The sequence below is a fragment of the Gavialis gangeticus genome, unplaced genomic scaffold, assembly GCF_001723915.1.
Source record: "Gavialis gangeticus isolate Ggan-Ray unplaced genomic scaffold, GavGan_comp1, whole genome shotgun sequence".
Classification (NCBI taxonomy): Eukaryota; Metazoa; Chordata; order Crocodylia; family Gavialidae; genus Gavialis; species Gavialis gangeticus.
The window spans coordinates 78,177,532-78,193,631 of NW_017729034.1; the positions used below are offsets into that span (position 1 = coordinate 78,177,532).

General features: G+C 42.1%; 1 protein-coding gene across 1 annotated transcript in view; it reads left to right on the forward strand.

Moving 5' to 3' along the window:
• RGS17 (regulator of G-protein signaling 17) overlaps positions 1 to 16,100 on the forward strand; it is a 129,021-nt gene that overhangs the window by 89,082 nt on the left and 23,839 nt on the right. Inside the window, exon 2 of the mRNA XM_019527604.1 lies at positions 2,281 to 2,424. Coding sequence (XP_019383149.1) covers positions 2,306 to 2,424 — 119 coding nt within the window. The 5' untranslated portion in view covers positions 2,281 to 2,305. The remainder of the gene's footprint in view (positions 1 to 2,280; positions 2,425 to 16,100) is intronic.

Below are 16,100 nucleotides of genomic sequence, written 5' to 3' on the forward strand. Positions count from 1 at the left end.
CCTCTTTGCTTACATCTGTGGCCTTCTATAAACTATGACAAACACAAACATGAGAAATAGCATCAGTAGCATTAGTATGAGTCTTTACAAAGGGCAGAAAACTCTTGTAGTTCATACCCAAGCAGTGGAAGCCATAGTTCTGATTTGTATAGAGTGCCTTATGATTAAATCTGTCATTTTTTAATATGATCCTACTTTTTTTTTTTATTTGATTAGGCCACTTGTATATAATAACAGTGTAAATACTATTCCTTTATTAACTCCTTCTTGGAAGGTATACAAGCATTCCCACACTGCTCCTAGCCATGCTAGGGAGTACTGCAGTGAAGCACATCATTCATAGTCAGTGCATGTGAACTACTGCTTGAAAAAGTGTCAAGTACCTAGTTCATGGTGGGCACTAGGGCTGGGCAAAACAACACCTTTCAATTTCAATTTGTATTTTGTTTCATTGAAACAGTGACGCTGTTTCGACGTTTCCCTATTCACTAAAATGGGGAAGCTCAAAACGGCGTCTCTCATCCAGCAGGCAGATGGGGGCCCACAACCCCAGGAGGGCTGCAGGGGCTGTGCCGGTCCTCCCGGGGCTGTGGGCCCCCATCTGCCTACCAGATGAGGGAAGGAAGCTGGGTGCTGCTACCTGGGACTGGGGAGCTGGGGAAGGGAACTGACCCCAATCACTCAGTTCCCCTCCCCAGCCCTACGATCAGGCTGGGGAAAGGAACTCAGTTCTCTTCCCCTGCGCTGAGATCAGCTTCCCGCAGCCTGGCTGCGGGAGGTGGGGAGAACCAGGCCTGCACTCCTGGCTGAGCCACATGGGGCTGTGGAGCCATTGGGAGCGCAGCCCTGATTCTTCCCTTTCTCCCACCACCTAGCTTCTGGCTGCTTTGAAATTTGAAACGTTTCAAAACTTTTTAAATGTTTCAGCTAGCCTCATTTTATTTTAAGGCTGTTTTGAAGCCCTTCATTTCAATTCAATTTCGCTGTTTCGAGCTCAAAATGAGTCAAAACAGTGTCAAATCAAAACGGCCAGTGAAATTTTGCACAGCCCTAGTGGGAACCCACTTCTGCTGCCAGGCTCTCAGCCTCCATTGTGGTTTTTCCCGTATAGCCAGAGTTGCTTTAAAGGCACTATATTGATTTCCTTTTTGCAGCGTTTGGCATGAGCAGGGTAAGATCAAGGGGGAGTTTCATCCACAGTGGGGCTCCTGAGCCCACCATGGAAGCAATATCAGCATGTCCTAAGAGTCTAATGCATGGAATGGAGGATGAAAACCTGAAATAACACCAGCCCCAGGTTGTTTAGTGGGGATTTATGGTGCCAAAGAGTAGTGCCCATGATGGAGAATGTGAGCATCCATGGACTTCAGTAGCTACTGTTATGGAATGTAGCACTGCAAATACTTCAGGGACTTTAGCAAGAAGCAATTTAAATCCAAATGCAGACTGTTTCTGCTTGGGTGCATGCAAACTGAATGCTATAATTTGGTGTGCAAATGAAAGAAATGCCATCTCAACACTTCTAAAATAAATGTGTCTTATCATTGGAGTTATTCTCTTCTGCAGCTAATGCCCAGGATTTCCATTCCAGCTGGATATTACAGATCACTGGAAGGAAAAATAACTTGGCCTAACAAAATCTGAGAAATAATGTTTGATGAGGGGTGGAAAAACTTTTTAAATCCAGAGTAGTTCCAAAACTTGAGAGGAAAAGCATTTATGGCTCTTTGAATTCACAAAAAATAGCTGTCCGGGGGATGAACCTTAAGTTATGATAATGATAATAATTATTTTCTCTGACAGTGAATTTTTACTTACATCAATTTTAGCATCCATCTCTGACTAGTGAAGTTAGTACTGATTTGGAGTAACAAAAGTAAAACTCAGGCTCATGTTTTATATGCATTACTGTCTTACGATTTTCAGTGAAAAAGAAAAGATTGTGATAGTTTCGTTGTAAATGATATCTTAAGCTCTACCAAGTGCTATGCAAGCTCTGATGCATGTCCCAGTGTCACAAAGCTAGCAAGCATTTTTTATTCCAGTCAAAGTGATAAGAAAAGATGTGACTTTAAGGCAGTGGGAGCATAAGAATGTCACTGATATGCAGTACTTTATCAAACTGCTTATATCACAGTAGACTTATAGAACAGAATCATGATCATGTGTCTTTGTGGCTAAATGTTTTTGAGGTTCAACATAAAGAATGTAGAAAATGTGATTGTACTTCATGTTTGAGTGTAGTAATGCTATAAATCTCTTATGTCTGTGTTCTTATAGCCACTTGGGTACTGAAGTAGCTGAAATGAGAAAAAGGCAGCAGTCACAAAATGAAGGAACATCTGCTGTGTCTCAAGCACCTGGAAACCAAAGGCCCAACAACACATGTTGCTTTTGTTGGTGCTGTTGTTGCAGCTGCTCATGGTATGTCATGCAGTCTTTTTGGTTCCACATCTAACACAGGTAAACATTGAGAGCAAAAACTGCCAGCTGCTGAGAACAAATGAACTTCTCTCAAAACCGTGCTGCCAAAAATCAGACCTTATTTTTTCCTACCTAAGAATTTTACTAAATTATTATTTCCTTACCTGGACTTATATTATAGAAGGAAAAAGTTGTAACAATGGAAATAACTGATCTAAACCTGAAGATATCTAGGTAAAGAAACCTCAGACTGAAAAACTGAAATTTTACAGTCAAGACACTTTTTCTGTTTATGTTGTTTAGCATTTATTTTTCTCTAATCCACAAGAAATGTTTCAAAACTCATTAGCTCTACCTTCAGTGAGGAAAGGGCCAATCAGAAATGGGAACTCTATAGTACTAAGTTTTGCTATTTTGTTGTTGTATCATTGCTCTATTCTGTAGTCTAAGATCAAAAGATGATATTGGAATTTGACTTTTACAATTGGCAAAGCACCACTTTAGTGGAGAACAGCACATATTGCCATTTTTCTCTTTCTAAATAAAGAATTGGACAAGGGAGATTGAGTCTTAAATCTATAAGATTATTTTTCAAAAGAATCTTCTTCATTTCACTAAACTGTATGTCGGAGTCCCCATTGCCATATTATGCAGGCCCACATACTTCACTTTAGGCATAAAATATTGCTATTGAAACATGAATTACTCATTTTGCAGAACTGCTCAAGGTTCATGCATGTTTATTAAATGGTAAAGGTATAATTGATGGAATCTCTCTGGAATCTCTCTGTTCTGTATACAGGGGTGTTGGTTGTAGCCATATTGATCTAAGGACACAGGCAGACAAGGTTCTTTGGGTGAACGTGATATCTTTTATTAGACCAACTAAATAGTTGGAAAAAGTGTTCTTTCCAAGCTTTTGGGCACAGAAACACTTCTTCAGGCATAAGGAGATTCTGCTGCTGTTTTGTGCTCTCCTGGATGGAATAGAAGACAATATGCAAATCATGGCAGTAAGGATCAGAGATCAAGATCAGATCTGATTGATTTCCATCACAAATTCAATAATCATCACCCCTCCATCAGACTATCTCTTGAATACTCCAGCACCAATACTTCCTTTTTAGACACTTTGATCACTATCCAGAATGGCAAAATACAGGCCACCATATACAAGAAGCCTACTAATATACATATCTGCACAGAATCAGCAATCACCCTAAACACACCAAGAAAACTATAATATAGAGCCAACCCCTCCGATACCACCGAATTTGCACTGAAGAGACCACCCATAATAGTCACCTCACAAATCTCAAAAGGGCTTTCACTCAACAAGGACACTCCTCCAGAGAGAGAGATCACACTTTTGAACGAGCTACCTGGATACCGCGTGAAGAATTGCTGTAGTACAAAAAGAAAATCCCCATAAATCACACACCATTAATTCTAATCCTCAAAGGGAATTTACAAAACACCTTTTGTAGATGAGCCTACAAACTTCACTTTATAAATCTATGGGATACACAAAATCATAGACTAAACACTGACATTGGATTTATGGCACATTATAACTTACCTGCCCCCTGATGACACCCCAGGTAACCTCTCTACATTTTACCAACTACATTCTGTCACCAGGTCAGCATTCCCCCTTCACCCACCCCCACCTACGTATCTCACACCTATTGTCTCCCTGATCCTCCCTATCATGCATTTGCATTTTCACAGATCTGCATTTTGTATTTAGGCTTCTATTTCATCCAAGAGAACACAAAACAACCGCCGATTCTCCCCATGCCTGAAGAAGGATGTTTGTGCCCGAAAATTTGTAAAGAACAATTTTTCCAACTATTTAGTTGATCTAATAAAAGATATCACATTTATTCAAAGAACCTTCCCTGTTCTGTATGCATTTGCTTCTTTTGATCCCTTTCCCACATCTTAATACTGTCACAAATGTACTAAATGTCATAATGGCATAGCCTTTTCCAAGCCTCAGCCATCTTTCTCTCTAAGGTAGGAGGAGTAATAGACTAGAACAGCCATGAGGTTGGGTTTCCATTTCTCATGCAGGTAGAGGATCCCTGGGAAAAAGGAAGAATGAGAGAGACATGTTGTCACAACACTACTTTGCCCCCATTCTATAAGCTCATTCTACATAGCCCACAAATGAAAGCAACTTAAATGTGAAAATTTAGAGCATGTCCCCACAAGCACATACATACAGGGGGGCATGTTCCCTGCAAGACAAATAGCAGCAGCACATATTTGTGCCACTGCTATTTGTCCGCCAGGACACCCCTGCACATGCACTGTGGTGCACAGGAAATTGTCCTGGGTGGAGTAAGGGAGGCTGGGGCCAGCACCTGGGCTGGCCTCAGCAGACTTACCTGGGTCCTTTGGAATCTCCCCAGGGCAGCAGCAGCACCAAGCCAGCCACTTGGAGCCTGGCCGGTAGCCAGAGTGTGTGCTCATGGGTATGCACCCTTAGAGGACTCTTCTACCTCTGCTCTCATCTCCCTCGTGTAAAGAGTCTTGATGCTGTTAAATATCAAATTTAATTATGATACTTAAAGGCAACAGATCTTATTTTCATAAATACTAATGCTCCGTGATACATATTTGAAAATTCCAGTTCTGAAGAGTTAAGTTTCCTTTAGATAACTTCCAGGGTTGTTACCAGTGCCCATCTATTTGTACAGCTTGATCATATTCAATCTAGCTATGAGTAGGTACTGTTAAAATGGTGGGTTTACTGTCAGCTATTATAGCAACAATATTTATTGCAGATAATGTCCCAGACTTTTTTACAGTAGCATACACTTGATTAAGTGTGGGAAAAGCCCTGTCCATCTAAGCCTACTTTCTATTTTTTTAAAGTTTAGTATGCTTGAAAAAGGAACATGGTGGAAATGCATTGCTAGTGATCTTAACACTGAATTGGACAAAAATCTGATGAATATAATGTAAAAAGACCTGAACTTGTAGCCAAATGGACCCGGTGGTGGAATCCTGTTTCTCTGTGGTCATTTAAGTGGCAGTTTTTTCAGCATTTATGGCCGTGTATAGATGAAACAAGGGGCATGTGTGCATGACACTTTAAAGTGGGTTAAATACTTTTGCACCACTTTAATGGTGTTGGTGTTTGGTGTTCGCATGTGTCAGCAGTGTATTGCACAGTGATTCCAGTTGCTGTAGCAAATTCAGCAGAGTAACGCACCTTGAATGACTTGGGGCACAGCAAACTAAAACTCCTCTGAGAAGTTTTAGTTTGCTGCCTTCCGGCCATGGAGCAAAGCACAGGGCTCTGTACAGCTCAGGGGCTCTGCAGGAAGCCTGTGCAGGAAGCCTGGCAGCAGCCCGGGAAGGCAGGCTCCACCCAAGGAATGAAAAAACAGCAATCTTTTTCTTTCCTGGATCCTGCCTGCCTGCCTGAGGCCCCGGTGCTTCCCTCTGTGGCTGTGGTGCCCCCTGAGACCACACAAGTCAGGTGCGTGTGTGCCATCTGGGGGGAACTGCCACTGCCATGGGTGGAAGCACCAGCCTCTCCCCCGCAGCCCAGGGACTGCTCCACCCGCCAGCAGCTTGCCCTCCCCTCTCCGCCACCAGAGAAGCAGGTAAGTGCATGGGTGTGCGCACGACACAGGGTTTACTTGGCCTTAAATTGAAGCGGTGTTTTTAAAAACCCACAGCTTCAATTTAGGGCCTCCATTTCATCTACACACACCCCAAGTGCCAGTTTTGGTACTAACATACAAATAGCACACCTTTTTGGATGCATACTTGCATCCATGTCCTGAAAATGCAGGTGGCCCCAAATCCAGGATTAGCAGGTGTTAAATGGAGGAAAAAAGTGAACTTCCCAATTTTTAGCCCCCGTTTTGTCTAAGTGCTCAGGGGACTTCTCTGAGAAGTGGGAAACTCAGGTTCTAAGCCCCACTTAGAGGGGGTGTTGAAGCTGCAGCTCTTCGACTTCCTAGCTCTGTAGCCTAACAACCATACCTCAGGTCTGGCATTATCCAGGCCTTTCTCCAGTTTTCCTTATGAAGCTGCCTCCTTGAGTAGCAAAGGTAGGGAGGTTTGTGAGAAATATGTAAGAGAAGGACACAAGCAAACCAGAGAGTTTCTGGCTCAGTGAGCTGGCTACTGCTATGAAAGAGAATAAGACTGCGGTTCTACCTTGGAGCCTTGCTCCTAGTTCAGCAGATATTTCTCCACTATGGTACCTTCAATTTTATGAAAAGACTATTAAAAGCAAGGTACAATGATTCATTTTGAAAAGAAATGCTGGAGATAGGACAGTGTAATACCTGACCTGTGGCATGGTGGTTTAAGCATTGTGCTAGGAAATCAGCATGTTCAAACCCAGTCTAGGCAATGGTGTACCTAGAGTCTTCATCTTCCTAGGCATGTGCACTTATCATTCATTTACTAGGGCTAAAATGTGAGGGGGAGTCGTCCTCTACTTCTCTTTCAGGGCTTATGCTCAGGTACGCATGTGTACAGTTGCCTCTGCATTTAGGGCTACACATTTGTGGAAAATGAATTCCTACCTGCATGTAAACACCAAAACCACCATTTATGTGACTAAAAACTGTCCCTTAGATGACCAGAAGGAAATACAACTCTAGCTCAGGTGGCCTAAATAGGACTCTAGCAGCTTTAACTTTTATGATCTCTGATCATTATTTTTGATCACCACATTTGGGATTAGGAAGGAATTTTACCCCATAGTCAGATAGGTACAGACGGATTTTTTCCTTTTTCTCTGGAGCAAGGGGTGCAGCTCTCTTTGAGCTCTCTAGCAGACTGGGAAAATTTGAATGCTAAATAAATAAATGAAGTCAGAGCCCCATGTTGAAGAGCCAGTATTCAAATAGAGAGAATTTTGGATCATATGAGCCATATTCTAAGGGACCTACTCAAATTGTGATTTTGCAGATTTCACAGAAATCATGAAATTGGGCAATTTCCATGAAATCCCCAGAGGAAAAAATTACTAAAAATAAAAGACTGACTCATTAGTGGGAGCCAGAAGTCTTCATGGCCGCTATGGCCTGGCCATGCAGCCTGCCAGGGGGAAAGGGTTGCAGGCTAGATGGCTGCTGCCCCAGCTCCTTGCCACTGACTGGCTGAGAGGTCTGCCTGTCATGTGGCTCTGCCCTTCTCCACCAGTTAGTGGTGAGGGCAGGGCTGTATGATGAGTAGCCTTCTTCACCAATCAGTGGCAGAGGGTGGAGCCACCAAGGCCCCTCAGCCAGTCAGAGACATGGGGGGGGCACCACACTCCATCCATGAAAATGGCTGCCAGGCATGGTCTGCCCATGAAATCGACCAACTGCCTCCTTAAGTTCAGTAGACCTGTACTTATTCGTATCCACCCTTAATCTGCTGCAGGAAGGAGATCTTGGAAGGAGATCTATGACTAAGCCTAGTTAAAAAATCATCTAGATTCAATCCTACTGGGGGAGGTCACCAGTCCATAGGAGAAAGCAAATGGTGGTGTATACCTCCACCAGGGAACAGAAGACTGAAGACCCCTCTGGGGCTGCTTTAGGGATGCACTAAATTAATGAAGCTGGCTGCCATTCTGGCCCACCCACTCTACAGATAGCTCCAGTCTCCTTCCCAACCTGCCCCTGTCCCTCAGCAGTTCAGCTCCAGTGGCTTAAAGTGTCTTGCAAGGCTGCACTCTTACCATTGGTGGACTTTCTGCCACGACAGCACAGCTGGGCAAAATAAAAAAAATCTCTGAGTTGCTACAAAAAAGCTAGACAGCCAGAAGGTCCAAGCCCTTTTCACACTGCAGATCATATGTGTTTTAATTAGTAGAAATGTCAGGGTCATAATAGCTCAGTAGGAGTATTTTTTTAATTTATATGCTTACACTAAGGTCCACTAACTTAAGAGCCTAGGCCCTAGAACAAAAAACTTAACTAGAATGTGGGTGGCCTCAAAATAAGCCTGTGATCAAACTTAAAACTGAAATGGGACATGTGAATTTACAGTGTTGTTTAATAAGTAAAAGGAAGCTTTGAAAATCCTTCTTACTGTATTCAACAGTGAAATATACAAGAAACTTAAATATTTAAAATCTAATCAGCAGAAATTCCTATCCAAATACAATATTCTGGTTCCTAGTTAAAGTATCTGTAGGTAGTGGGCATTTGACATCTCAGAAGGTTTGGGATTTAGTTCACCAAAAAAAAGAAAAGAAAAATAACAAAATGAATTAAGAAGCATGCATTTCTCTTATTTCAAATAACCAATATATTATGTCTCAACCCAGTAAGTTTGTTTTTAAAAATGGGTGAATGAAAATGACAGGGGGGCATCCTCAGTTGAATTTCACCACACTATATGCAGGTGTTATATAAATGTTCATGCTTAACTCTGGCAATGTACCTCTGTTCCAAATTGCAGCATCTCATCTACAATTAAGTCTTAGGCCTCTCTTGTTCAGGACTGTTTGTATTAAATTGTGTGGTGGTTGTCTTTAATGTTCCTTTCTGTCTGAGACCAACTGTAGGGTTTCATTCTGTATCTCTAAGGATGGAAAAAAGAGGTCTATGTTCAAATACATAACAGTTGTTTTCAACCATTTTGAAATAACTAAGCTTTTGTTGTGTAAAATCAGTTGGGTCCAAGTTAATTTAATATGGAAATCAATCCGTTAAGCTCAGGATTGGCATCTACCCCAAATAGAAAAACATAAACCAGAAATTTTACAATAACTTTGAATGAAATACATAAGATAGCATGCTCTCTTCCCATTCTGAGAGCTGTAACAAGGCTGAAGCTAAATCTAAGGAATATGGGGGGTGACATAAAAAGCCCTAGTTTTCTTCTGCAGCCATTTACACATGGGCAAAAGAACTGAAGGTAGCTATGCAAAACAAGAGGTAAACAAGAATTGGACATCATGTAAATAGCACTGAGTGTGTCTACATATTCATTAATGTACTTTTGCTAATGTGCATTAAATTTAGTACATCCATTGTTACGTACCAGAAAAAGGTGCATTAGCAAAAGTGCATGGTTTTTTTGTGATGCTTTAATGCACATTAAATAGGCTAATGTGCACTAAAGTGCATGTGTAGATGCACCCACTGAAATCACTAAGGTCACTTGTCAAAAGCCAACTCCAAATGACTGGCAGTGAAGCTCATGTTTCTTCATCAGTCTTCAAAAGGGTGTTATATCTATTTATTTAGGTCCTAAACTAAAAGTGCCTTCAAATCTGTTGACAACACTACAGAATTATTTTCAGAATACCCTTTGCCAATATCAAGAATGTAGGGGCATAGCTTGAAACTACTGTATACAATTGAATATCAAGAACAGTATTATTTTGAAAGAAGAATTTAAATTGACATGGGGATAGATGGATTGTTAAGTGAGTTGTTGGCATAAAGAGTAAGATAATGGCACCTTGAAATCTAACCTATTCTAAGGTATGAAACATGCCTAAGAAAGAATGCAGGTCTGTAGTAATGATGTAGACTCAGAAAAATCCCATTAAAATTCCATGGTAGGAGGCCACAGTTACTCAAGTTAAAGCAGTAAATTTCTAAGATATACAGAAAATGTGCTCTACAACTAAGACTAAAAACTAAAACTTTTTTTGTTTTATTCTTCCTGGGAGAAGACTAAGGCCTAGATCCTACTCTGCCTACTAGATATCTAAATCTACAGGTCCACTTCCCACCAAAAAGTGTCTTGCTTCAGGAAAGCTACATTAGTCTACCTTGAAAAGTGAATAGCAATCCCACTTTGTTAATGGGCAGCCCAGAGCACACACAGAGCAAAAAGTTGCCTACAGGCACTCATTTGGAAAGTGTATGATCTTCTACCTCTCATGCATTTGACTCAAAGTTTTATAGTATATGCTTCCAGTATCTCAGAATCCAAAAGGCATGAAGGAGGCACTCCTTGTTCTTACATTTTGTCTAGTACCTAATGGTTAGGGCACCAGCCCAGGCAGTGGAAGACTTAAGTTCTCTCTACTGTTCCCAATAAGGCATTTTCATTTTGTCCTATTATTAAGTAATGCAAAATGCATAAATAACATTGAGTACAGACACCAGAATGCAGAATTCCCTCCCTTCCAGAGTAGTGCCCTCCATTCTGGACTACTGAATCCAGCACCCTACTATGTGTTCACTTTCTGGCCCCTGACTCTTGCACTCTATCCAGTGGCCCAGCTTCAAAATGACAAGCTTGTAGTTTTGTCATTCCAGGCACTCTCCTGGAAACTGAGAGATATGGACTCAAATGCCCTCAGGCTAAGCAGGACATAGCAATCAAGCTTGCTAGTCCCTAACCTCTAGGGAAGTCGGTGAGTCCTCCAAAAGTTTCTGAACTTTTTAGTATCTTTCAATCCGAATATTGCATAGAAACCAGTATATCTGTATAATGCAAGTTAATCAAAAAAGTGTTTTTCTTCCACAAGTGCTCATTGTGAACCTACTTCAAGATACAGGAAGACTTACAGTTTTATACTGTGATACGCTTTACTAGCTGCACAGTGCTGGTTTCTCCTCAGTACTAGTCAAATTCAGAAAGAAGACCAAAGTATGGGACAGTCCCTTTTTTTTAGAGCAGTAGTTAGCAATTTATAGCCCATGAGCCACATCTGACCCATAGAGCCAATGTATTTGGCCTGTGGAGCTCAGGCTTGAAAAGTGTTTAGCAACAGGGGGCTTCTCATGCACTCTGCCATGCAAAGCCAGGAAGCTGGTCAACCAGGTGACTGGGTGGTGAGATTTGTCTGTGCCACACTATAGGCCACTGAGTCCCAGTGCCAACCCAACTAGACCTGAGCTGGGCCATTACAGCCCACTGCCAGAAAACATTGCTAACCTCTGTTTTAGAGTATTGCCAAGCCTGGTGGCTTCCACTTACTTTGGAATGCCATATATATACTTAAAATGCTGTGCTCCGGTGCTAATATATTAAACTGGTGACATAAGAACTGGGAAGGAGGCATATTAAATAAACCTGGTCTTTTTGAAAGGCTGCGAGTACAAATTACTTGTTTGTTTTCATATGCCCTAAAGCTCATGCTTATCTTCACTGAGCTGAAAAGAATCTTCCACCTTAACTCCTGGAAAACAAAAATATTTCTGAACTGTTAAAACTAACTAAGTTGCTCCAGATAGCTCCCAAGCCACACTATTTAACTCAAATTGTCCTCTAAACTTGATCATGCTAATTGCAAATCTCTTGAAAAAGATTTAAACTCTTACCTTAAATGTCTATAAATTAGAAACTGTATGTGTGCAGACAGATCAGAAGAACTGGGCTTGCAACAGGCCTGAAATGATGTTTTGCTTACAAGCAGCCAGCTAATGGGTAGTTTTTTAAAGGCTATTTGTTCTGCTAATATGGGATGTTTGAATACACAGGAAGATCTGAAGGAGAAATGAACTGGAAGATCTGTTCGCAAATAGGTGATGTGGTAATGTAGCATGCATTGACACATGAACCTTTAACTGAGTAATATTATCAAATTTATCCCAGGGGGCCAGGTAAATGTAAATTTTATCAGAAACTTTCCCAACCTGCTATTTTCCTGTCCAGCTTCTCAGCTTTTGTAGAAATCTTGTCAGGAAGCGCTACAAGGTCTAGCTCACTGTTTTAAAATGAGATGAATAAATACAAAATTATCTTGTGGACAGACTTCTCTTGTCTGAGTTTTAGATTTTTGGATCTAATGCATTTTAAACTAAGAGCCATAGAGTTGAATGTTGTAGGTGTGTAGAAATGATTGTAGTTACATGTCTTTTTGAACATGTTCATAATTGGCCATTTGTTTTAATCTGGAAAAAAAAACACATTTTTCAGAAATTTGGTTTTGTGGGGATTTTTTGTTGTTGTTATTTAAACAAAATTATTTCAATTGTCAAATCCTCCAGAGAGGTTTGCCCAGCTCAGTTAGCACCACAGCAGCTCTGGAGAAAATGCCCATGAAATAGCCTCTGCTATGTTAGCGAAAATCAAAGTCGATAATTACCTCCTAGAGTTTCCCCTGGCCCACAGGATTCGGGGCATGCCCAAGGGTGCAGATGACTGCTAGAAGTCTTCCTGTATTTGCTATTACTGCATATTGAACAGAAGCCAAGCTTTTCAGCTGGAAGCATATTCTCAGTGTGCACAAGTGCCCCTCTGTCTGTTCTGTCCACTCTGTCTGAGCTGTATGCTCTTCAAACAGGAATACGGAGAAGGAGAAAAATTCAGTCATGCTATGCTACAATCTACTAGATAAGACGAGGAGAGGAAATGCCACGGGGGAAATTGCTAAAAAAGCAGGTCCCCATGTTCTGGTTGTTTGAAAAGCTGAACTGTATCTTTAATTCTTTATATAGTTTTTACTTGACAGTTTGTGAGTTATATAAAAGATGCAATTTAATATATTTAGGTTGAGCAGATACAAACTGGAAAGTCAAATGCCAAAGTTTAAAAATGAATACCAAGGGTGGCCTTTGGGGCCTGTGACTACACATTCCTTTCCCCACTTATGATTTTGGGGAGCTTTGAAATGTTAGAGGATTTTTAGCTTGTATTCAAAATCTTTGGCATGATAACCTTCTAACAACTTACATCAGAGGTGATCAAAGTCCAGCCCATGGGCCGAATTGGGCCTATGGCGGACTCCACTTCCCAGCAGCCTCTGCTTGCGTCGCTTTGGAGGTCAGCCCAAGCGGTGCACTGGCAGGGAGCTGCTCCAGCCACAGTCCACTGCCTGCATGCCCCAGGGGCAGCAGATCATGGCTGTGCCCTGGCTCTGGCCCACGCTGTCACTGCCACAAGATCCCAACCCCAGCCCTGGAGCAGCTCCTTGCCCAGCCACGTGCCCAGCCAGTGCACCGCTTGGACTGGTCTCCATGGAGTCCCTGGCTCTGTGCTGTCATGGCCTGGCAACTCCTGGGGTCTCCATGGAGACCTCCTGGAACAACAAAAGCAAGGGATGCTGGGAATTGGAGTCCAGCCACCAACCAGATTTACTATTTTGCTCACCCTTCCCTTAGCATGAACTGCAGAGAAATCTACTTACATAGGTGAAGACTTGTAGGGTCAGCATTAAATTCCTAGATTTTCTGTTAAAAATGTGTTTGAATATGTAAACCAGGCTTGCATCCATACTGATTTCTTCTAAAGACCCTGGATGACAATGTTGTTTGTACCTCGTCTTTGGGTAAACCAAATATGTCTCAGGCATTTATGAAAATGTGGCCACAGGTAGCTTAATTTTTCTAAAATGATAGCTAAGCAGTTCATAATTATGTGTGTGGACTTTGCCAAGTAGATTGATTATAGCCTCTTGGTGCCTTTTGGCTACCTCCCAGCTGGCTGCCTGCCTGCATCAACTTATTAAATACAAATCTCCATAATTTAGTTTTAGCCACATGATAATCTTTGTCCAGCACAAAGGACAGTGGCATCTTTCACACAAATTCTGGTTTTTATCCGTATCTGGCAGAACAGCACTCTAACTCCTGTATATTTTCTTACTAAATTCAGTCTAGATGTTAACTCCTGAAAGTGACCTGGGGTTTGCAGGGGGTGGGGGGTAAATACTGTTATTCCCTTCTTATTCTTTTGTTCTAGTTCTTTCTGCCTTAGGACAATAATGCCATACATTAAAACTGTTCATTATTAAACCCTGACTTAAAAATAAAAGCTGAGGTCACAGCAGTCCATCAGAAGCCAGAACCCAGAGCTTCCTCTCTTCCACTGAACCACAGAGGAATAAGTGATTTTTTTTTAATATGGTTACTAGGCCAAAAAAAATCATAAAATGGTTTATTCAAATTGACCCAAAATAAGGATGTTCTTAGCAAGGCAAAAAGCTGAAAAAATGTTCTACATGTTCAAAATGCATTCAGAGAACTTGCAATAAAATTGAAGGAAACAATCTTTCTTACTCAGGCTGTTCAACTTTGAGTAAAACACTTAAATAATTATTGATGTTGAGACTTACCTCCCAAATGGGTATGCAGACCAACAGGCTAGAGAGTCATTCTTTTTTTCTCTTGCTTAAAAGCTATTTAAGTCATTTTTACACATCAAAACAGAAGAGATTAAGAGAAGCCCACAGCAGAATCCAGGGGTTGGCAACCTTTCACTAAGGGCAGCAGGTGCCACAGGCAGCTATTCACTGGCCTCCACTCCAGTTGTCTGTGCTCCATGCTCTCTTGTCTCTACTGCAGCCTCTGCTCACCATTGCCCCTGACAGGTGAGGTAAGCAAGAATCTGGAGTGGTTAATTTGGCTGAGGAAGAAGTAGGGTAAAGATCATTAGGACACTTCCCAAGGAGATGGGAGAATAGAGATGAGACTCCCTCAAGCACAAAAGAGGCAGAGATATCAAACCTGAGTCTCCCTCATTCTGAGTCAATTCATTAACCACTGAGCAACCAGGTAAAAGGTATTGGGGTAATCTTCCTTGTCTTCCAATCTGACTCAGAAAAATTCAATCTGAATTCATTAATAGTTTGAGGCTAACTGAAATCCCTTTTTTCATTCTGTTAGGGGAAAAAAATACCCAGCTTTGCTTGTTAGGTTTAGCTGTATCTGAATTTGGGGGTGACAGTTAAGAAGTCATTGCTTGTTATCATTAATTATGATCTCTTGCATTGACAGGGGCCAGAGAGCATGCGCACATGTGCTTGTGCATGTGTGCCTGTGTGTGTGCATGTGCACATGTGTGCGTGTACAGTCCTTAGCAGCTCACCAAAACTCATTAAGGAGCCCTCCAGCCCAAATAATCACCCACCCCTGTTCCAGATGAGCAAAGCTATTGAAAACAGGAATTAATGGAAGTCTTATAGCCTGCATTATGCAGGAGGTGCAGCTAGATGATGGCAGTTATGGGATGAAGAGTACCAGGCGAGAGAGTGTGGGAGTTTTGAGGGAGCACTAGGTGGGAGGAGGCCAGACAGCATTATATCCCATGAGCAGGAACTCCAGAACAGTGCACGTTAGGTAGTATCGTGGTGCACAGGAAGACCTGAGACCTATCAATCCAAGCAATGCTAGACATGTCTCCAGCAAGTGACACAGTTTTCACCTGGCTGGCTTGTGGGTAAGTTCCTCTCTCTCTCTCAGACCCCTGCTGTGGCTGCCAGGGCCTTGTGCTCATGCGCCACTGGAACAGTAGTGCTGAGCCACAGAGGTGCCATCAGGACAGACTGTGCCCTGTTCTCATGGCCAGTTTGTGTCTTTGCAAGTGACTGCACCTATACCTCCAAGCATGTATCCTTACCCAGCAGGTGCATCTTGAGGGCTAGACAAGCTGTAATATAACTGCACACCTGATCCATTGTCAAGCATGCCATAGGCCTCCTCAGGGGCTTTGCCACTGCCTTCATGAATCTGGTGGCACATTACAGTACAGCACTGAAAAGGTAAACAGGATTTTCATGGCATGTTGTATTCTACACAGCATTGCCAAATAATATGACTCTAGCAGGGCACTGGGATGTGCCTGCTCCTTCAAGGAAACAAGTACCTTGACAGACTGCTTGCAGGTGGCAAAGGGGGGCTAATGAGTGACTTGCCTGACTGGAAGAGGACTCAGGCTTGAACTATACACGTCCAGAGCCTGCACCAGGTATTTAGTTTTTCCTTGGTAGCTATGGGGTAAGGAGCTCCTGATAGCAAAGCAGCAGG